Source organism: Panicum virgatum, chromosome 3K, assembly GCF_016808335.1.
Source record: "Panicum virgatum strain AP13 chromosome 3K, P.virgatum_v5, whole genome shotgun sequence".
In the NCBI taxonomy this organism is placed as follows: Eukaryota; Viridiplantae; Streptophyta; class Magnoliopsida; order Poales; family Poaceae; genus Panicum; species Panicum virgatum.
Genome location: NC_053138.1, coordinates 7,018,783 through 7,040,135, shown reverse-complemented (window position 1 = coordinate 7,040,135; position 21,353 = coordinate 7,018,783). Strand labels below are relative to the sequence as shown.

The window sequence follows — 21,353 nt, the reverse complement described above, 5'->3', positions numbered from 1 at the left end:
AGATCTAACGGCTGGGCTACCACATGAGGCTTCCTCACCGTTCAGCGATAACGCCGCCCACCGCAGACACACGGCCCATGCCTCCACCGGGAGCCATGGCGGCGGCGGCGGCGTTGCTGCCATCCTCCTCCTCATCGCAGCTGCTCCGCCTCCCACGCCGCTTCCTCTCGCTCACGGCGACTCCCTACCCGCTCTACTACGATCTCATCGTCCACCGCCCCGCGGACCCCAAGCCCCCCAAGTCCTCCTCCGACGCCGGCGCCGACCGCCAGCCGCAGCCACCCCCCGACGAGCAGCCGCTCGACCGCGCCAAGCGCAGGTACCTCCGCAAGCGCCGCAGCCGCCTCCTCCCGGACCCGGATGCCGCCGCCAAGCCCTCCGCGTCCTCTTCGTCGGAGTTCGTGGAGCTCCGGCCGGAGGTGGTGGACTTCCCGCGGCTGCACGCGCGCGAGGAGGCGCTCTACTTCCACGACACCTTCGCCATGCCGTGGGAGAAGGACAAGCACTACCGCATGCTCTACCGCCTCGAGAAGAAGTACTTCCCCCACCAGTCGCTGGACAACGCATTCGTCCCCGCCGACGCCGGGCCGGCCACCGACGCCGACAGGAGCCTCGTCTTCTTCGACGATGAGAAGAAGGAAGATGACGGAGAGGACCGGGTGGCCAATAACAAGGACGGCGACAGCGACAAAGGGGAGGTGCTGGAGAGGAAGGTGGAAGACTTCTTCAGGTCTCTGAGGAAGCCCCCCGGCGAAGCCAGCACAAAGGCCAAGAGACCGGCGGCAGTCGGAGCGGAACCGCGGCAGGTGAAGCGCGAGGTGCCAAGGGAGGAGGAGCGCCCGCAGCCGTATCTCGTGACCAGGACGACGGACCTGCCGCCGAGGTGGGACGGACCGACTGGGACCGTCGTGCTCATTGACAAGCCCAAAGGTGGTGCCTTTCTCCTCCCCTTTGGTGCATTGATGTTACAGGTTCTCATACTCTCGCCCTGTTGCATCAACATTCAACAATATTAGTAGGTTGGCGTGTGTAATAGCACTAGTATTTTAGCTATTTTATCTGATGCACAGGTATTTCTTTCATGAAATATATGTGATTTGTACAACGATCACATTGCAGTCAGGCAGTGTGGCACTACTGCAACTTGCCTCAAAGATATGGTTTCTTATTCTATTTCCTATCTGGAGAGCTAGTCTTACAATTTCCTTATAATGTACAGACAGGATTATATTGGGGCATTGTTTTATTGTACCCTGTTGCCTTCCATCCTAATTTATTATTTTATTTATCTGAACCCATGTTTCTGTTAATCAGGATGGACTTCATTTACTGTTTGTGGAAAGTTGAGGCGCTTGGTGAAAGTGCAAAAGGTGATATCAGTGCTTTTCATAATATCAGAATGTAGTATTAGCTCTTAGCACTAAGTATACATTTGCAATATCTGTGGTTGCAGGTTGGACATGCTGGTACTCTGGACCCCATGGCAACTGGAGTGTTGATTGTTTGTATAGGAAAAGCAACCAAAATAGTCGATAGGTAACATTCTATATAAACTTTTGGGGGAAAGCTTATTCTTGTGGACACTGGAACGATCTTCTTGTGGTTTATCTTACTTAAAATTTGTTCTAGTATATTAGGTTTTTGGGATAAATAAAGTATGATGGACTCTGGAATTATCAGTTTGGATGCTATCATCCCTCCATCTTCAGTCCATTTCTATAAATTCCGTTTTTGAATGAATTTTCTTATGCTTCTGAAGCTACCAAGGAATGGTTAAAGGCTATAGCGGTGTTTTTCGACTTGGAGAAGCCACATCAACCTGGGATGCAGATTCACCAGTATGTATCCTAGCATCTCTTTGATGATCTGCTGAACATTCTTCTATTAAGGGATTGCAAATGGATCGAACTTATTGAATGGAATTTCAGGAAGCAATACCAAATACCAACTTATTAGTTTTACATTTAATTATGCTTCTGTTTGATGTTGCTAAAAAATTATATTGAAATATTCTACCATGGAAAGAGGTTCATCATCTTATCAGCATGTATATAATCTACATATCATTTGGCAGGTGACTTAATCTCCGCAAGAATTTGTTGATCCTATCTTGAGCGGGTCGATAATGTAAAGAGGGGTAGAGGTAGACCTAAACTGATGTGAGATGAGTCGGTTAAGAGAGACCTTAAGGATTGGAATATCTCTAAAGAGATAGCTTTGGATAGGAGCGCTTGGAGACTAGCTATCAATGTGCCTGAACCTTGAACTTATTTCTTTCGGGTTTCATCTCTAGCCTACCCCAACTTGCTTGGGAAAAAAGGCTATGTTGTTGTTGTTGTATCTTTGCAAATGCCAGAAATTACTAACTCTATTTTTATATGTCAGTAGTTGATTGTGTGCAATCTAAACCTTTTCATGAAATAATATTTAAATCCATTTGTGATTTCCCAAGTCTGTTGTGCATACTAATTTTTTATATTAACTTTTGTTCAATTTATATTTGTATCTCTATAATTATGCTTAAATGAAGGTTATGCCTATCATCTTTCTATGATCAGGTTATCCAGAGGGAACCATGGCAACACATCAAAGATGAAGACATTAGAAAGGCAGCAGCATCATTCAAGGGTGAGATATGGCAAGTTCCCCCGATGTTTTCTGCCATTAAGGTACACTATCCTTGTGTCTAAAGCTAATTTTCTCATTAATATATTTAGGAGAATGTAGCTAGAGTTGTTTATGGGAGTTGCTAACTATCCATTGTGCATGAATGACAATGTGCTCAGCAGTCTGACACTTTTTAGATAGTTGGATACAAACCACTTGGAGTATATTGTTGATGCTATGAAAAAGAAAAAAAAAGAAATATATAAGGTGCATATAGATTACAGTTGTCACACTATTTTAGGACTTGTTTGTGTACTGTGCTTGCTGAAAATAATAAGGGTATAGTTGGATATGGTCGTGATTCAACTTGATATTACTGATCTTCCATATGCTGTCACACTGCCTGTTGCTGGTTTATCGACCATGAAATCACGAGTTCATAAGTTGTGTTGTTTTCTTATGGTATAATGGGTATCAGGTTGGTGGTGAAAAGATGTATGACAAAGCAAGGAGGGGTGAAACAGTAGAGCTTTCACCAAGACGCATATCGATATACCAGTTTGACATTGAGCGCAGTTTAGAAGACAGGTAATCTTATGTTCCTCTTTTCCTACCTTCGAATTCATAGTAGATAATAAATATCTGGATACTGTTTGTATGATTGCCTGAACACCTCTTGATGTTTTTTTTCCCGGCATGTCTACAGACAGAATTTGATATTTCGGGTTACTTGCTCAAAAGGGACATATATTCGGTCCCTGTGTGCAGACTTGGGGAAAGCACTTGGAAGGTTTGCTCAATTATTCTTGTATTAGCCTTATTTTCTTTTTCTTTATGTGGGGTCTGTGTAAATGAACATCAGCATGTATGTTGTGCAATGACTGAATAAAAGTGTTAGGATCAAATTCAGGTTTCTATAAAGGTTTGAGTCGTTAGGATTGTGCAATTCGCTTTACTTGCTTTCATCCTTTTATGTTATGAATTAATATATGTGCTCGATCAAGTACTAAACCTGACTAGTTTCTGATATCTGTTCACCTGAGATTTAGCATTCCAACAAATGCTTATTTGTTCTTGTTTTTTTAATGTAGTTTGAGATACACTCTTAACCGTCATGTAGATTGACCCCATTGCTATTTTTTCCATTTTCATTAGTAACTGTTATTAGCCATCCCCATATTCTTCATGCTAATATATTTTTATGACTTAATTAAATCTATGCATTTTCCTGCAGCTGTGCTCATTTAACTGCCTTGCGGAGAGACTCAATAGGTAATTTCCAATGCCGTGCGTCTTGATTACAATCTACATGGTCCAATAGTTCTAATGAAGTGAAAATTTGCTCCCTCTGAAGGTTTTAATAAATTCTTACTTTGCAGGTGAATACTCAGTCAATGATGCTTGGAACTTCGATGAGCTTGAAGAACAAATTACCAAGGCATATTTATGAGCACTCTCCAAATCATGCCTTCTGGAAGATGCCAGTGAGCTAGGTTACATGCAGCTTACAACCATTTCCCAGGCACCATTAGAAATTAAGTCTACAGTGAAGTGCTACCTTGAGTAGATGTTCGTGTAGAATCTGGAAATGGGTGGGCAGCCGTTCATTCCCAAGGCTGTCAGCGCGGATTGGGTGGAGCTGAAGAAATGTGCTCTCGTTCAGTTCATCGGCATAGATGAGGAATGCAAAATTAGTCACAGATACATGAGCTAGCTTGCATTTATCTGAATTGTTGATTTTCTGAACCGAACCCCAATTCTCAATTGAGGGGGACACCATAGTCTTGTCTCTGAGCTGACTATCCAAATGATGGAGAGAATCAGTTTTTTCTTATTTTTTTGGAAGTGAAGGAAACAGACAGTTTTGTTGACTTGTTGATGTTTCTTGTCTCCACTATAAAGAGGACTGGATGATTTGATTGTGTATACTTTTTCATGAAAAAAGTTGTGTAGTATGTATTGCACAGATGACTATTTGATTTGATCAGGTATACAGCTTGTCAAAGAAAAAGATGAAAAAAAAGAAGATTTAATAGCTGATCAGGTATCAGGTATACAGGTTGTGTAGGACTGGATGATTTGATTGCAGTTGAGAAAAAAAAAGAAGAGACTGAGCAACCTCGCCTGACTTGATTTTATTTGACCACGAATTGTAGTCATCCAAATTAGAGGATACCAGTCCGATGCATTGCCATATGTTGTGGAGGGCTACAAAATGCAGAAAGCAAATGATGTAAAAGCAGCAAATCAGAGAGGAATGTCGTAGACGACTCCTCGTCTATCCTCATCAGGGCACCAGGCACCTCCCTAGGCAGATAAGCAGGAGACGACGCTTCATGCTCGCCGCCGGCGACAGTCCGCCGAGGCCACATGGCGGCGTTAACTCAGCGGGGCTGCGCACGTCCGCCCGCGTCTCGAACTAACGCCTCCATAGTCATCTCCTCGGACACCCATCCGCGCCGGCGACAGCCTGCAGTCCTGCACCGGCCGGCGGCGACCGTCGCTCCGACGGCCACGTCGAGGAGCGCTTCCCGCCAGTGTGCTTCCAAGCTCCGTTGCTGTCGTCGTCGCAGAGCTCTAGTGCCCCCATCCCGCTCCACGCAAACGCGTGCGCCGGGCCCCGGCATGGACCGGGCAGGGCCTCCGGGCTCCCATCAGCGACCTCACCGGCACCGGCATGCCGCGCAAGACAAGAGCAACCACGGACCTCACCGGCACCGGCATGCAGCGCAAGACAAGAGCAACCACGGGAACGTGCAGGTCCGGTCGCCGTGCGCGCAGAACGGCAACCGGCGGCGCTCCGGGCGCCTCCGTACGCCGCGCGTGGCGAGGAACGCCGGACGTTGGGCGGACGGTATTTGATTTACCGTCCGGGGTGGACGGTAAATGAAATCCAGTCCACCCCGGGCTCTCCTGGTCGTCAGATCGGCCTCGTGCGGCCAGGATTGATCTGACCAGTTGCCAGCACGGAGTGCTGTCCACCGTCCGTCCCCTTCATCCCCTTGCAGGCGTCGAGCTTCATCCAGAGAGCTCGTGGTCCAGGCGCCCCGGCGCCGGCTTCTCCTGCGCGAGGCGAGCGGCGCCAGGGAGCACGCGGGCGCCGAACCGCACGGCCGCGACGGCGTCGAGCCAGCCCAGAACGCGGTCGCCGCCCACCATCCTGCCGGGACCCTCGCCGAGGTCTGATGAGCAGACCTCAACGCACCGCAACGCAACGCAACGCAACGCAGTGCACAGACAGCCGACGTCATGTCCGCGGCAGAAGCAGGAGACCACGCTCGTCGCCGCCGACCGTATTTCCTGCGGCGCGAGCGCATGCCGGCGTTAACGCAGCGGGGGACTAAAGGCGCTGAGCACGTCCGCTGGCGTCTTGAACGCCTCCGTGTCCACCCATCTTCTCCCCGGCGCCCATCCCCATCCTCGCGCGACACCCTTCACCGGACGCCGCGGCCGTCGCTCAGGCGGCGTCCTTGACGAAGACCGCCTCCCCAACTCGTAGTTTCCAAGCTCTTTCGCCGCCGCCGCAGAGCTCGCGCATTCCGGTGGCGCGCCACGCCAGGCGCCGATATGGATCCGTTAAGCCGGCACTGGGCAGAGGCCTCCCATCAGCGGCGCGCCGCTCTCGCGCGGCTGCGGTAACGTGCAGGTCCGGTCACCGGGGGCGTAGAACGGTTGCCGGCGGCATTCCGGGCGCCTCCGTGCGCCGCGCGCGACGAGGAGCCGGACGTTGGGCGGACGGTATTTGATTTACCGTCCGGGGTGGTGGACGGTAAATGAAATACCGTCCACCCCTTTTGGGCCCTCGTGGTCGTTGGATCGATCTCGTGCGGCCAGGATCGACCCGACGGGTTGCCGGCATGGAGTGGTTGGTGTCCACCGTCCTCGCGCGCCTGACCGCCGTGCCCCAGCGCGAAGCTCTGCGCCGAGAGCGACCCGGCGCCGCCCGGGAAGGCGGCGGGCTATCTGAGGACGGCAGGACGCCGTGCTCAGCCTCTGCTCCGGTGTGGCTCCGGCCCGCCGGCGCAGTTGGTCGCCGTGACCTGGCTAGCGCACGTACATTGCTCGTGCCTGCGGCCGGCGCCGTCTGTATGCGCAAGGCGAGCAGCGCCACAGAGGCACTGAGCACGCCTGCGCCGGAGCCAGAGATGAGGAACGCGAAATTAGTTACATTTATCTGAATTGTTGATTTTCTGAACCGAACCCCCAATTCTCAATTAAGGGGGGAGACCAAAGTCTTTATCTCTGAGCTGACTATCCAAGCGAAGGAGAGAATCAGTTGTCTCTTTTTTTTTTGGAAGTGAAGGAAGCAGACAGATTTGTTGACTTGATGTTTCTTTTTCATTTTTGAAATCAAGGCAGGAGCACTACCAATGCATGGCGGCCCAACGAAGTTTTTCCTATGCAGTCCCGTTTGGTTGTTTTGTGCTATGAACACTACCCCATGAATTTTTCATGCATGGAGGCCTAAACGAAGTCTATTTGCAAAATCTTTTCACAGAACAATGCAATTTTGCGCGACGAATCTAATGAGCCAAAAAATCTGTAATTGGCTACATTGATGCTACAGTAATCATCCTCTAATCTTGTAGTCAAATGCCTCGTTAGATTCCTCTCATGAAGTAGCACAGGAATTGTGGAGTTAGTTTTGCAAACTGTCTTCATTTAATACTAGAAATTAATGGTCAAAGTTCCGTAGCACAGCTTATGCTAGGGAACCAAACAAGACCTAAGAAGGAAGAGTTCATCAACAGTTAAATATTACATAAAACTTTTGACCTCCTCTACACATGGAAAAGCTAAAACAACATGGGTGTCCCACACGCTACCCTTCTCAAGTTAACTTCTTCCTTGATCAATTGAACCACCTGGTGCGGCTGAAGACATTTTTGATCGAAAACCCTCCGATTTCGTTCCTTCCACAAATTCCAGCATGTGTACATCAAAATCTTTGCAGCCGAGCGCTTTTGTGCTGCAGTAAAAGCTGCCAAGCTCCGATTCCACCACTCGTCAACTCCTTCATCTTGGTCAGTCGGCACCAGTATTACCCCTGTCGTCTAATTGCTCACAGAAACCCAAACCTGCCTCGCATAAGAACAGTGTAAACAAAGGTGTGCCGCTGTTTCAAAAGTCTGATCACACAAGGTGCAAATAGGATCACAAGGCCAGTTTCTAGCGACCAAATTGTCGGTTGTCAGTACTTAACTCTGGACAAGAAGCCAGGCAAAGAACCTGTGTTTGCCTTCAGCATGTGCATGCCAGATGGCATCAGCATCAAATGTACAAAAAGTTCCCTTGAACTGTGCAAGGTAAGCAGACTTGGAGGTATAAGCTCCATTAGCCGACCATCTCCAAAAGATCTCGTCAGGCGATAAATGAATTTGTTGCACAGCATCCCAAAGAAACACAAACTGTGCCATAAGCTCAACTGAATCCATTTTCCACAGTCCCCTTGTCCATTGTTGATCAGTGATGTCTTCCTTTACAGTTCTATTCTTCCTCCATGCCAACTTAAATAGGCCAGGTGCAATATCCCTAGGGGCCCTTCCATTTAGCCAACTACAATCCCAGAAAGTATCTTTGTTTCCATCTCCAAGCTGAACATAAGTGCCCACCCTGAAAAGCTGTTTATCCACCTCATCATATGGTGGTGCAGAGCCAACCCAAGGCCTTTCAGGTTCAGTCCAGGCAAACCACAACCACCTGAGCCGCAAGGCCCTTCCAAAGCAATTCAGATCCAGCAGCCCAAGTCCTCCCAGCTGCTTTGGCAATAAAACCTGCTTCCACCTGACCAAACAATGTGCACCATGCGCCTCTTCTGCTCCTCTCCATAAGAAAGATCTTCTCAGCCTATCTATTTTCTTCAAAGCCCATTTTCGAAGAGCAAAAACAGTGAGGAAGTAAATTGGCACTGCAGTAAGAACAGACCTCACCAAGGTCAGGCGACCTGCTTTATTCAGTAATTTCCCTTTCCAAGTTGGAAGTCTAGAAGTAATTTTATCAATCAAAGGTTGTACTTCAATTCTTTTTAGACATCTTGTACTCAGTGGCAGGCCAAGGTACTTGCAAGGAAAAGATTTAATCTGGCAGGGAAAGTTCTGCATGACCTCCTCAAGATCAAGATTCTCACACCTGATGGGATAGATAACACTTTTTCCTAAGTTCACCTTTAGCCCAGATGCATTACCAAAAGCAAGAAAAACTTCCTTGATCACATCAATCTCTTCTTTCACTGGGTTTACAAAAACTGCAGCAGCATCAGCATACAGGCTAATTCTTATCTTGGCCATGTTAGCCTGAATTGGTGACATTTGAAGATGCTTCCTCCACAGCCAGCAAGTGTTGCAAAGGTTCAAGTGCTAGAATGAAAAGCATTGGAGACAAAGGGTCTCCCTGTCTTAAGCCAGCCATGTGCTTGAAGTTCCTACTTTGTCCTCCATTGAGTAGAACCGAGGATGTGGCTGTTGACAGAAGCATAGAGATCCAGCTTCTCCATTTGTGGCCAAATCCTAACTTTTCTAGCACTTTCAGCAAGTAATCCCATCTCACCGTGTCAAAGGCCTTAGCAATGTCTATCTTGAGAAAAAGTGAAGGTCTACCGGCCTTATGCAAAGCTCTTATGAGATTATGTGTGTACAGAAAATTATCATGAATGCTCCTCCTTCTGATAAAAGCATTTTGATTTCTTGATACTAAGGAGTCCAAGTTCTTTGCTAACCTGAGTGCTAACATCTTAGAGAAATTTTTTGCAATGCTACTAGTCAAGCTGATTGGTCTGTAATGTGATAGATCAGAAGCATCTTCAGATTTTGGAATGAGAACAATGTGAGCAGAATTTAGCAAGTTGAAGTGTTGCCCATGTAGCACACTGTAACACTTTTCGTTTGTTTGTGGTAAATATTGTCCTACCATGACCTAACTAGGCTCAAAAGATTCGTCTCGCAACGTACATCAAAACTATGCAATTAGTTTTTTATTTAACTATATTTAATACTCCATGTATGGGTCATTTGTTATATTTAATGTTTCGATGTGATAGGGGATGTGATGGAAAGTTTGGAAATTTTGTGGGATCTAAACACACCCCTGGTCTTGAAAATACCTAGCAAATCAGTAAAGTGTTCATGCACGGCCTTCTCTTTATCCTCCTGAAGATGTACTACTCCTTGCTGTGTTCTCAAGCTTTGTATAAATTCTTCCTTCTTCTACCATTAACTCCCGGGAAGAAAAATTTTGAATTAGCATCCCCTGCTCTGATGAAGGTTAGTCTGGATTGTTTTCTTGCTCTTAATTTTTCAATTGCCGTCATGGCAAGAAATCTGTTTTTTCAAATGACTTGATTTAATTAGACCAGAATTGTAGTCATCCAAATTAGACTATTAGAGGATACCAGTCCGATGCATTGCCATGTGTTGTGGAGGACTACAAAATGCAGAAAGCAAAAGATGTAAAAGCAGCAAATCAGAGAGGAATGTCGTCGACTCCTCGTCGTCTATCCTCATCAGGGCATCAGGCACCTCCCTAGGCAGATAAGCAGAAGACGACGCTTCATGCTCGCCGCCGGCGACAGTCCGCCGAGGCCACACGGCGGCGTTAACTCAGCGGGGCTGCGCACGTCCGCCCGCGTCTCGAACTAACGCCTCCGTGTCTCCATCGTCATCTCCTCGGACACCCATCCGCGCGACCGCGCCCGCGACAGCCTGCAGTCCTGCACCGGCCGGCGGCGACCGTCGCTCCGACGGCCACGTCGAGGAGCGCTTCCCGCCCGTGTGGTTCCAAGCTCCGTTTCTGTCGTCGTCGCAGAGCTCGAGTGCCCCCATCCCGCTCCACGCAAACGCGTGCGCCGGGCTCCGGCATGGACCGGGCAGGGGCTCCGGGCTCCCATCAACGACATCACCGGCACCGGCATGCCGCGCAAGACAAGAGCAACCACGGACCTCACCGGCACCGGCATGCCGTGCAAGACAAGAGCAACCACGGGAACGTGCAGGTCCGGTCGCCTCCGGACGTTGGGCGGACGGGTTACCGTCCGGGGTGGACGGTAAATGAAATACCGTCCACCCCGGGCTCTCCTGGTCGTCAGATCGGCCTCGTGCGGCCAGGATTGGTCTGACCAGTTGCCAGCACGGAGTGCTGTCCACCGTCCTCGCGCGCCTGACCCCCGTTCGTTCCCCTTCATCCTCATCCCCTGCCGGCTGCAGGAAAGCAGGATGCGCGGCGTCGAGCTTGGTCCATGTTGGAATAAACCACGCCATGGTGTGGCTGTGGCGTGTGCGTGTCGTGTCCGTGTCGAGAACGTCACGTGTGTGCGCGGGAGGCGTTCGCGTTTGAGTCTGTTAGGTCTGTAGGATCGATCGAGTCCATAGTTAGGATGCTCACTGGTGCACGAGTTCGGGTCCAGCTGCAAGAATGAAGGCGCATCAGGTTGGTTGCCGGTGTGGCCGTGTCCCAGGCGCGGCGAGCTCGTGTGCGGCGCGCGCTCGTCTGTCTGTTGCAACCAAGGAAGACCAAGTCAATCAGGGAGGATCGCGGAGGCAGCGTTATGGGCGCCCCTTGGCTAGCGGATTTTGACCGGAACTACGGCGGGCCCGATGGGGCCAGCCTGAACCATATATGCCAAGAACAAAAAGGGATACACTCAGTGGCGGAGCGTGAGATAAAATTAAGGGGAGCTAATTTGTGAAGGTTTAAGTTCAAAGAGCCGACATGCCGCACCGCAGACAAATTTTAAGTATCACATGTCATGGCGCCCTAGAGCGCAATGGAGAGAAAGTTTGGCGATGGTATTAGATAAGTATGCGTGAGGCATCAAATAATATAAACCTAGCTACCTAAGTTTTTGAGGGTAGCAATTAGCATAAAAAATCAAGTTATCAGCCACAAACTATGAATCTATGAACTTGCAAGGTTAAGTTTTAGAAAAGAATCAACAAAGGGACTAGTTGTAGTCCTTTAGAAGCCATGTGCTCTTCTTCCTATGTCCAGGCGACAGTACCCAGCGAGCTCCGCAGCCAGTGAGGTAGCAACAGCTAGCTAATACAATGAAAAGAGAGCGTCGCGACGCATTATCCAGCAATCACAGTCAAACGATGCAAAATGCAAGAAAAACAATAGACATGATTACACGTGGTCCTCTCTGAATAGTCCTGCAAGATTCATAGATGAACTCGGATACGTGAGTTGCTTGTAATAAGCGGACTAGCAAAGTAAACTAAAGTCTCATAATTTTTTTGGGAGGAAGGGAGGCCGGGACCTAGGTTGGCCTACAAGAGGCTCCGCCAGTGGGTACACGGGGGGAGAGCAGAGGAAATCCAGACGCAGCTGGCTAAGAGAAAAAATACAATAGTACAAGAATTTACATTAATTACAAAGAAAAGAGCTCCAGTTATCAAGGCAAAGTCTGGCGCGCGGAAGAGGATGGAGACCGATTCTTGTATGGAGTTGTTGCTCAGAACGTGGAGAAGGCCGGGTCGCCAGGAACGTGCGAGCGTGGGCGCAGTGCGAGCCGGAGTGTGGTGGCGTGGGAGCTGTGGTGTCTAGGTCTATATATGGTCTTGTAATCCTTGTGTTCTAGGTTGAGTCGAGTCCATTTTATCAATCAAAGTGCCAACATATAGGCTGTGTGGCGGCCGGGGCGTTCGTCGCCATTGTTGTGCAAGTGCACTGTTCATCTTCCTCCTCCGCTCGTGCGTGAGAGAGTAGAGTTCTAGGTCTCGTTTCCAGCAGTCCAGAGAGCTTCCCGGCGCCGCCCGGGAAGGAAGCAGGCTAGCTGGGCACGTCGTGCTCTGCCCCGCCGAGCACCGGCGGTCTCTGTTCCTCATCACATGACGAGAAGGGGAACGAATGATTGGTGTGGTGCAATCGGGCGAAGCTCGAGCTCGCAGTCCAGGCGCCCCGGCGCCGGCTTCTCCTCCGCGAGGCGAGCGGCGCCAGTGAGCACGCGGGCGCTGAACCGCACGGCCGCAGCGGCGTCGAGCCGGAACACGGTCTTCGCGCACCATCCTGCTGCCGGGACCCTCGCCGAGGACTGATGAGCAAACCTCAACGCAACGCAACGCAGTGCGCAGACAGCCGACGTCATGTCCTCGGCAGAAGCAGGAGACCACGCTTGTCGCCGCCAACCGTACTTCCTGCGGCGCGAGCGCATGCCAGCGTTAACGCAACGGGTGACTAAGGCGCTGAGCACGTCCGCCGGCGTCTTGAACGCCTCCATGTCCATCCATCATCTCCCCGGCGCCCATCCTCGCTCGACACCCTGCACCGGACGCCGCGGCCGTCGCTCTGGCGGCGGCCTTGTCGAAGAGCCCCTCCGCCACTCGTAGTTTCCAAGCTCTTTCGCCGCCGCCGCCGAAGAGCTCGCGCATTCCGGTGGCGCGCCACGCCGGGCACCGGGCAGAGGCCCCCCATCAGCGGCGCGCTGCTCTCGCGCAGCTGCGGGAAACGTGCAGGTCCTGTCGCCGGGCGCGCAGAACGGTAGCCGGCGGCGCTCCGGGCGCCTCCGTACGCTGCGCGCGACGAGGAACGCCGGACGTTGAAATTCGTGAAAACTCGTACAAATTATGTCAAAAAATCATCTAAATTTATTAAAAAAATCACACATGTAGATGATATGATGATAAACAACTTTATAAATATTTTGTACAAAATCGACTTTGTTTGTGAAATATAAAAATAACAAATTTCTAACAAATCATCTGGACAACTTCCTGGCTTGAAATTTGTTCTTTTTATATATCACAGACGAAGTCGAGTTTGAACAAGATATTTTACAAGATTGTGCACCATAATATCAACTAGATGTGTGATTTTTTTTGTGAATTTAGACGACTTTTTTATTATAGTTTGCACGGTTTCTCACGAAGTTGTGGTTTGCACTAGATATGTTCCCATTTGTTTTGAGAACATATCTAGAGCAAAACACAGCTTCGTGAAAACCCGTACAAACCACGTAAAAAAATCATCTAAATTCACCAAAAAAATCACACATATATATGATATGATGATAAACAACTTTGTAAAATATCTTGTACAAACTCGACTTCGTTTGTGAGATATAAAAATAATAAATTTCTAAGCTGGACAACTTCCTAGCTTGAAATTTGTTCTTTTTATATCTCATAGACGAAGTCGAGTTTGGAAAAGATATTTTATAAAATTGTGTACCATCATATCAACTAGATGTGTGATTTTTTTGTGAATTTAGACGACTTTTTTTATCATAGTTTGCACGAATTTTCACGAAGCTGTGGTTGCAATAGATATGTTCCCAATTGTTTTGGGAACATATCTAGTGCAAACCACAGTTTCGTGAAAACTCATACAAACCACGTCAAAAAAATCATCTAAATCCATCAAAAAAATCACACATGTAGATGATATGATGATAAACAACTTTGTAAAATATTTTGTACAAATTCGACTTCGTTTGTGAGATATAAAAATGTAGCAGCACCGTCCAAATTAAACCGGCTTAAATGCACTAACCATCATCTTAATACTTAATCAGGTTACTGTGCACGTAAAACGGTGTAACCTGACAGGCTGTCGGGTAAAATCCCGATTAAACTACTGTACTCCAGGATCACAATTGCACTTAGACCCGTACGAAGACGAGCACAGGTGATACCAGCGCACAGAAGTTTTCAAATTAATTTACAACACCGGTTTTACATAAAAGGTTTAAATACAAACAACAGAGTTCAAACGCACAGCGGAAGTTTAAAACTGAGTTCGAAATACAATACGATAGCCACGACGACGATAAAAGGGTGAGCTCCACATCCTGCCCACCGATGTGATGCCAACCTGCCCAATCTTCACGGAGAAGACGGGGCCCACTCGACGGTCCAACCCAGAGGAAGCGGCTGTCCAATCCAGGACGCACAGATCTCCTCGAAGTCAGCGGGAACACAACCTGCTTAAAAGGTTTCAACAACAACCTTGAGTATACTAATACTCAGTAAGGCTTACCCGACTCTGGGTATACTTAGCCCATTATCTAGACATGCAAAGCTTTTTGGCTCTGGAGTTTGTTTTGCTGAAAGGCTACTACTAATGAATCCTTACTTTCAATATTTTAGCTCAATTTAAGTTTATCAAGTGCCAACTAGATTTGCCTTACATCTAGAGCAAGCATGGTTGATCTTATCAAACTTTACAGAGTGTCATCATTATATCATCATCATTCCAAATCTTTACTACGATGTGACAAAGAGATCAAGGCTCTCATAACCGCGAGTCACGGCGAATCGATCCGATTTAACCTTGCAAGGTGGACCTAACTCACACGACACATGTAAGCCCCGTCGGGCCATGCGCGTCAACTGTTTCCACATTACCACGGCATCTGAACTACACCTGCTAAAACCCAGGTGATGGGCCCCTCGCGGTGAACTCCCGGAGAACCCGGAGGCGGCATCCTATCCAACACCCGCCAACTCCCACGCCCAGCGTAGCATGACGGAATTCAAATCACCGCTGTAAAGTGGTACACAGCTTACCGGTTTCGACTACCTCCTACTTCCGGTATGTGGTTAGTACTGTTCAATCCTCGATCAACACTGCCAACAACGGAACGGTCCTCAAGCGACACAGGCGGAGATTTCTTTTCATCCAACCTATACCATTATTCCAACTCATTTCCGCCCGGTCTCCATTTCTCTTTACTCATCAATTCATTTCAAAGCCAAAGCTAAGGGATCAAGATCCTAAACTCGCGAGTGACAGTAATCACTCGACTTCTACCGAAATCCTATTTAGCAGAGCATTTCTATCGACACCTGCATACTAGTATAGGCCCACGGTACCTAGGGAAAACATGCATACTATGGTTCCATTCAACTCCTAGAACATAAATGCACAAATACTTAAATAAGTAATGAATAATTTAAATTATGGTTATGCTCCGGGGCTTGCCTTGCAGGTCAGCGGGGTTAACGAAATCTTCTGGAGCGGGCTCAACGGCGTTCTCCAGCTGCTCTTCTGCTCGTGGCTCCTGGACCGGCTCAGCAACTAGCTCGTGGACAGCTGCGTTCGCGGAGTCTACACGAATAAAAATATGCCATGCAACAATTAGAACACAGTGCAATGTATGAGCACTTACGATGCGATGCAAAGATCAACTCATTTTAGCCTGAAGTGTTTCCATCGAAAATAATAACTACTAAAACGGCTTAGGGTAGCATGGATTAAAACAGGAATTTGTTTTGCATGCATGAAACAAATTAACTACCACATTAAATAAGGAAAAGAGCATAACTAGGGCAATTTATAAGTAAAAACCCTAACTTGCCTACAAGCTCTAGCACAATAATTTACCAACTTAACTTGAAAGCAGTAAGCATGCCACCCAAATTTTTCTAACATTTATTGATATAGAAACACATTTCTTTTAGCCCTAGAAAAGGAAAACAAACACTAACAGATGCACAACCAAGCACATAGGCTATGCTTCTGAAAATTTTACAGTGGATTACACATGCATGGATAAAGGCACTGCAAATTTTTCATAATTTTTAGAGCCACAGAACAAGTGGTACAAAATAAACTAGGTTAAACACAAATTGAATTTTCATCAGAGCAAAAGTGACAATTGCTCTGCACAGCTATTTTTCTTCTAAAGATCTCAGTTTTAGAAACCTAACAAAATTTACTTTGCATTTTTAGAAATTTTCTATGAATTTTTATGCAATTTAAAACTATCAGCCGCATAATAGAAATGGAAAACATGAAGGGGGGGCTGACAGCCGGGCCCCACATGGCAGTGGGCCAGCCCGCCCCCACTCCTCTGCTTTACGCGCGCCGTGCGCCACGGCCGTGGCCGGTGGGGCGGCCAGCACCGCGGCGGCGGCGTCCTGGCCCGCCCGCTGCTCAGCAGCTCGGCGGAGCCGGCGCCCGCGGCGGCGCAGGGGGGCGCGCGCGCATCGCGGCTAGCGGCGGCGCAGGGGATAGGGCAACGGCGGCGGCGGCGTTCCGGCCCGATCAGGGCCGGTCGGCGGCGGAGGCGGGCGGCAGCGCGGCCAGGAGTTCTAGGCGGCCCTAGGGCGCGCGGCAGCGGCGCACGGGGAGGCGCAGGGAGGTCCGGCGGCGTGCGCGGGCGGCGGGCGGCGCGGCTTCGATTCGACGGCGGCGGCGCCGATTCGGGTGAGGAATAGGTCGGGGAGTAGGAGGAGGCCGCGATTGAGCTCACCTGGGTCGATTTGGGGCGGAGGATGGCCGGGGAAAGGAGCTCGACGGCGATGGCGAAGCTCGACGGAATAGCGGTGGTGGACGGCGTCTGTGCTCGATTTCGGCCGGGTTTGCGCACGGTTGCGCTCGTGGAGGGTCGGAGGGGGTGGACGGCGAGGCTGTGCAGCTCGGGGTGCGACGAATCGAGGCGGGGTGGTGAGCCGTGGCCGGCGCGGCGGACGGCGGCGACTCTGCTCGACCTAGCTCCGAGCGAGCCCGAGGATGGGGATGGAAGGGAAGGACGGGACAGGAAGGTTCGAGGGCGTCCGCGTGGCTAAGAGCGGCACTCAGACGCCGAGGTCGAGCGCGATTGCCGACGCGTGGACGCACTCGCCGGCGACCAGCGGCGGTATGGCGTCGGGAGCTTCACAGTAGAAGCACTGGAGACTACTGTTTACTCGCTGAACGATTTTTGACTCCAGTTTGACTCGCTAAAACTCCAAATTTCATATAACAACTTGAAATTTGGCCAAAATAACAGTTGTAGAGGAAGAAAAGATCTACAACTTTCGTTTTGGGCGAAAATCGATTTGAGGCTCGGATCAAGGACAAAAACGAGATCGAACATAGCTAATTAGATGTTTACTAAGCGAACGCGATTAGCGTTAACGATGAATTGAGTCCACAATTAGCGAATTAACTCGTGATTAGCGAGCACGATTAACACAGGGGTGTTACAAAAAATAACAAATTTCTAACAAATCATTTGGACAACTTCCTGGCTTGAAATTTGTTCTTTTTATATCTCACAGACGAAGTCGAGTTTGGACAAGATATTTTACAAGATTGTGTACCATCATATCAACTAGATGTGTGATTTTTTGTGTGAATTTAGACGATTTTTTTGTCATAGTTTGTACGAATTTTCACAAAACTGTGGTTTGCACTAGATATATTCCCACTTTAACATAGCAGATGTTAGCATCTCAGAGTCAACTACAGGGTCTCGCATAACTTAAACTAGGCCTCTTGACTCGTCACTGCAAATTATATGGCATTTATGTTTTCTAATATGAAACCAATTATATTGTCTTTGATGTGTAAGTTTGAGCTTGAGGTTCTTGTGAACCAAAAAAAAAAGTCATTTGACCACCACTAGTTGATCGCTCATGGTTCCAAAAATGCACCGAATGACAAAATTCCAGTCCACAAGTAATCAACACTTCCACATAGACATGGAACTAACCAACATTGCGTCTCAAGTGATGTTAAAAAAGGAACATTAACCAAGCTCAAATTTTCTGCTCCTCAGTGAAGCTACTTCTAGCAGCATTTCTTACAAGCATCTTTGCTGGAACAAGTTGCATTGTGTAATGAGAGGCACTTGGTGGTTCTGATGACAAGCATAGGAGCGGCAAATCCGTTGGAAGAGCATAAGCAACTGCATAGTCGCTACAACTGTGCATCCAGGTCAACTGCAGTAGTCGAGCCACTGGCATAGACAGGGTGGAGCACATGACCAGCCACAGGGTCAACATGAACCCATTTCCTGCCGGTCAGTTTGTTGCGCTCGAACCGAACATGGCCTTCCTTCAGGCAGAAGAGAGTGTGATCCTTGCCAATGCCAACATAGTTCCCAGGGTGGAAGCGCGTTCCTCTTTGGCGAACAATAATGTTTCCCGGTTCTACTTTCTGGAAAATTAACACAAATGTACCCCATCAATTAACAGACTAATAGCATCAGATCAATTCCTATGTATGAAAGTTATTCAGAAAACGAGTATCAATATGGCACCTAAAGGCTCCAAATGGTAACAATTGATGCAATTAACAAAGTTATTCTTGAATCTCATCAATGTCATGGAGTAAAAATTATACAAAGGGTGTACCTCTCCACCGAACTTCTTGACACCCAGGTACTTGGGATTGGAGTCACGGCCATTTTTTGTCGATCCAGCAGTCTTCTTGGTGGCCCAGCGTCTAAACACCAAGCTCATTCCTCCAGAAGATTCTGGAATCAAGCATACCTCAGGCAGGTAAAATACTTGTTCAGAATGGAAGAAAAGTATGGGTCACACCAACTGCACACACATTATCACCTGTTGCGCTAGCATACACCGAAGCATTCGAGATCAGTTCTTTGACATTCACTCTCCTGAAAACCGATGAGAAAGCCATTTTGCTTGCCAGAAGCCACCTGCAGTCATGAATGATTTTGTTAAACTATAGTCTTAGTCTGTAAAGGCACATGAAAGTATTGGATAAGAAATCTAAGTACAGGCAGGCATCATCAGATTTCCAACTTCGTCAACTGCAGTCATTTTGGTGCTTTGGTTTGTCTTTTATAAAGCCTAGGTCTCAGCCTGTAATGTCAAAACTAGGCTCCCCACTTAAATATGATAAACGAAACCTTAGTATTTCTCCTAAATTGTTTTTCCATTTGCACAACTTTTTTCACTGTCAGCAAAAGTAGATGCAGCAAGCAAGGCATTCAAAACACAGAGCATATTGAGAAACTGCAAAGATCATCACATGTCTATCTACTATCTTCCATTTGACCAAGAAAGGAACAACAAACTACTGAATCATAAGCTTCTGAATATATAAATTATTGATAATATGTCCGTAAAAGACTAGATTGGTAAATTTTTTAAAGAAAGGAGATTAGTATACTGTTTCTTTCATTACTGGACCTAGTTAAGATGACCGAGTAATACAGAGCTCTAACAAATTTCAATGAAAATGACAGAACAATAGTAAATGCCAGTTCGTAGTAATTTTGGGAGACATCCATGATATAGCTTCATTATTAATGAACAACGATGCAATATAGAGGTAGATGCAATATCAGGAACTGCTTGAAGGCAGCAGCCTATAATGATGCATTTTGTACTGCAAGTTCTCAATTAGTCCTAAATCAACAAAGAATCTATTCATACAGAACGATAGGTTTTGCTGGGATAGGACCGCAAGTTTTCTTTTGTAACAACAAATATTTTCATATTCTTGATATTTTGTAGTAAAATGAAAACCACTTTGTCCAAAAAGTAAATATTAAATACATAAATACAAGGACTAGCGTTTCATAGCGTCATAACCTCCCCACAAGCTATATGTGTAGCTTTGGACGTTCTGAACAGGCACACAAGGAAAAGTTTAAGGTTATTCGAAATCAGTACCAGTTGTTTGGAATTAAGAGCGAAAACCAAGAACATGTTAACCAATTCCATCGAGTAATCACATCTGAAGGAATCCACTGAAATGCAGCCATGAGGAAATGTTTCGAGAAATCAAAAGGTGTAGCTCTAATGATTCCTAGGGTAGCTCCTTGAATGCCGAATCATGCATTCATTCAATAAAACCATCGTTCAGTTCAGAAGTAGCCCATAAAGCAGTGACGATCGCTTGGGTCGGAAGAGGAGGCAACGCAAGGGGGCAGCACGCCACCAGCGGCGTTCGCGCCTAGGAGGCATTTCACCGAGCAGGTGGTGGCTAGTGGCCGCATCAGGCACGGACGCGGCGCCGCGCGAGATCGGGCAGCCCCCGCACGGGGGCATCGGAACGGAATAGGGAAGCAGCGGGTCGAACCCGGAATAAGGAGGTTTGGCGAATACCTGCGTGTGGATCGCGGATCAAGTGGCGGTGCCTGCCGGCGCGCGCGGTGGCGGAGGACGAGCCTGCTGCAACTGCAAAGGCGGCGGCGGCGGCGGGGAGAAGGAACGGGACGGGGGTTCCTATGCTTCTTCCAGAAGATGGTTAAGAGATATATCTTCAAAGCCCATTAAGCCCACAACCATATATTTACATCCCTGCATGCCACCATAGCCTGTCAGAGTCGAGCACTGCGTAGTTGACATCACACATCACGCAGGAGCAGAATTCATAAGATGGCATGAGGATAGGCTGCCGGTGGGTAAGCTTTATTTGCTTTTTTTTTCCCTTAATGCGACCATGATTCATAATTTTTGTTATAAATATTTATGACCTAGCATGTTTAAAATATTTAATTGGTATGGTCAACATTTTAAGCCACCAGAGTCAACATAAAACAAAATCTAGTTCAACAATTCTAATGAACTATTTCAATATTTTACATGGAAATATTGATGCAGTATATCTACAATGTTGAACATACATATTTAAAATGTCGAAGCGTTTTAATTGGAATGTTGAATTTTCAAAAAAAGTTCGACAAGTCAAAATATATTCATATTGGATCTTGTTCTGTTGCAAAAATTCCAAATAATACAGTGGTTCAAACGGAATCTAAAACAAACTTACGGTTTGAAAGAAAATTAAAGCCAAAGTTTCAAACTCAAAAGGGACATCTGACTTCTCATTGCACGCATGCGTCAGGACTCAGGCTATCTCCAACAAAGCGAACCCAAACCGAGACCTATTTGGCCAGTTTGGGTCACGCACAGGCGACGAGCACGGCACCCAAAATTGCCGCACTCCAACAGGCGACGCAAAAACGAAGCCCGAGCGCCGCCTTCCCCACCGCGCGAGCGCCGCCTGTCTCCCCTGCTACTCTCCGGCGGCGCACGCGCGTCCTCTCTCCCCTTCCGGTCATCTGCGGGCGG

General features: G+C 47.8%; 2 protein-coding genes across 2 annotated transcripts; one reads left to right on the top strand and one right to left on the bottom strand.

Moving 5' to 3' along the window:
* Window positions 1-38: 38 nt before the first annotated feature.
* On the top strand, window positions 39-4,535 carry LOC120697180 (tRNA pseudouridine synthase B-like). Its single transcript, XM_039980323.1, has 9 exons — window positions 39-930; window positions 1,315-1,370; window positions 1,454-1,536; window positions 1,760-1,838; window positions 2,559-2,669; window positions 3,086-3,195; window positions 3,314-3,397; window positions 3,842-3,879; window positions 3,987-4,535. The coding sequence occupies exons 1-9, from the start codon at window positions 78-80 to the stop codon at window positions 4,055-4,057; spliced, it is 1,485 nt and encodes a 494-aa protein (XP_039836257.1). The 5' UTR covers window positions 39-77; the 3' UTR covers window positions 4,058-4,535.
* Window positions 4,536-17,943: 13,408 nt separating this feature from the next.
* On the bottom strand, window positions 17,944-20,541 carry LOC120697177 (50S ribosomal protein L27-like). The gene is made up of 4 exons (XM_039980319.1): window positions 20,385-20,541; window positions 18,870-18,967; window positions 18,660-18,781; window positions 17,944-18,462 (listed from the first exon to the last, which is right to left on the bottom strand). Exons 2-4 carry the CDS (start codon window positions 18,946-18,948, stop codon window positions 18,223-18,225), a joined length of 441 nt encoding a protein of 146 aa, XP_039836253.1. The 5' UTR covers window positions 18,949-18,967; window positions 20,385-20,541; the 3' UTR covers window positions 17,944-18,222.
* Window positions 20,542-21,353: the final 812 nt, after the last annotated feature.

What these genes read in the sequence shown, in the direction of transcription:
- LOC120697180 (XM_039980323.1), top strand. Translation starts at nt 78, where the DNA reads ATGCCTCCACCGGGAGCCATGGCGGCGGCGGCGGCGTTGCTGCCATCC. An exon ending in CCTGGGATGCAGATTCACCA is followed by an intron (nt 1,839 to 2,558) that starts GTATGTATCCTA and finishes TTCTATGATCAG; the next exon opens with GTTATCCAGAGGGAACCATG. An exon ending in CTTGCGGAGAGACTCAATAG is followed by an intron (nt 3,880 to 3,986) that starts GTAATTTCCAAT and finishes CTTACTTTGCAG; the next exon opens with GTGAATACTCAGTCAATGAT.
- LOC120697177 (XM_039980319.1), bottom strand. Translation starts at nt 18,948, where the DNA reads ATGGCTTTCTCATCGGTTTTCAGGAGAGTGAATGTCAAAGAACTGATC. An exon ending in GGTGTATGCTAGCGCAACAG is followed by an intron (nt 18,782 to 18,869) that starts GTGATAATGTGT and finishes GCTTGATTCCAG; the next exon opens with AATCTTCTGGAGGAATGAGC. An exon ending in TCAAGAAGTTCGGTGGAGAG is followed by an intron (nt 18,463 to 18,659) that starts GTACACCCTTTG and finishes TTAATTTTCCAG; the next exon opens with AAAGTAGAACCGGGAAACAT.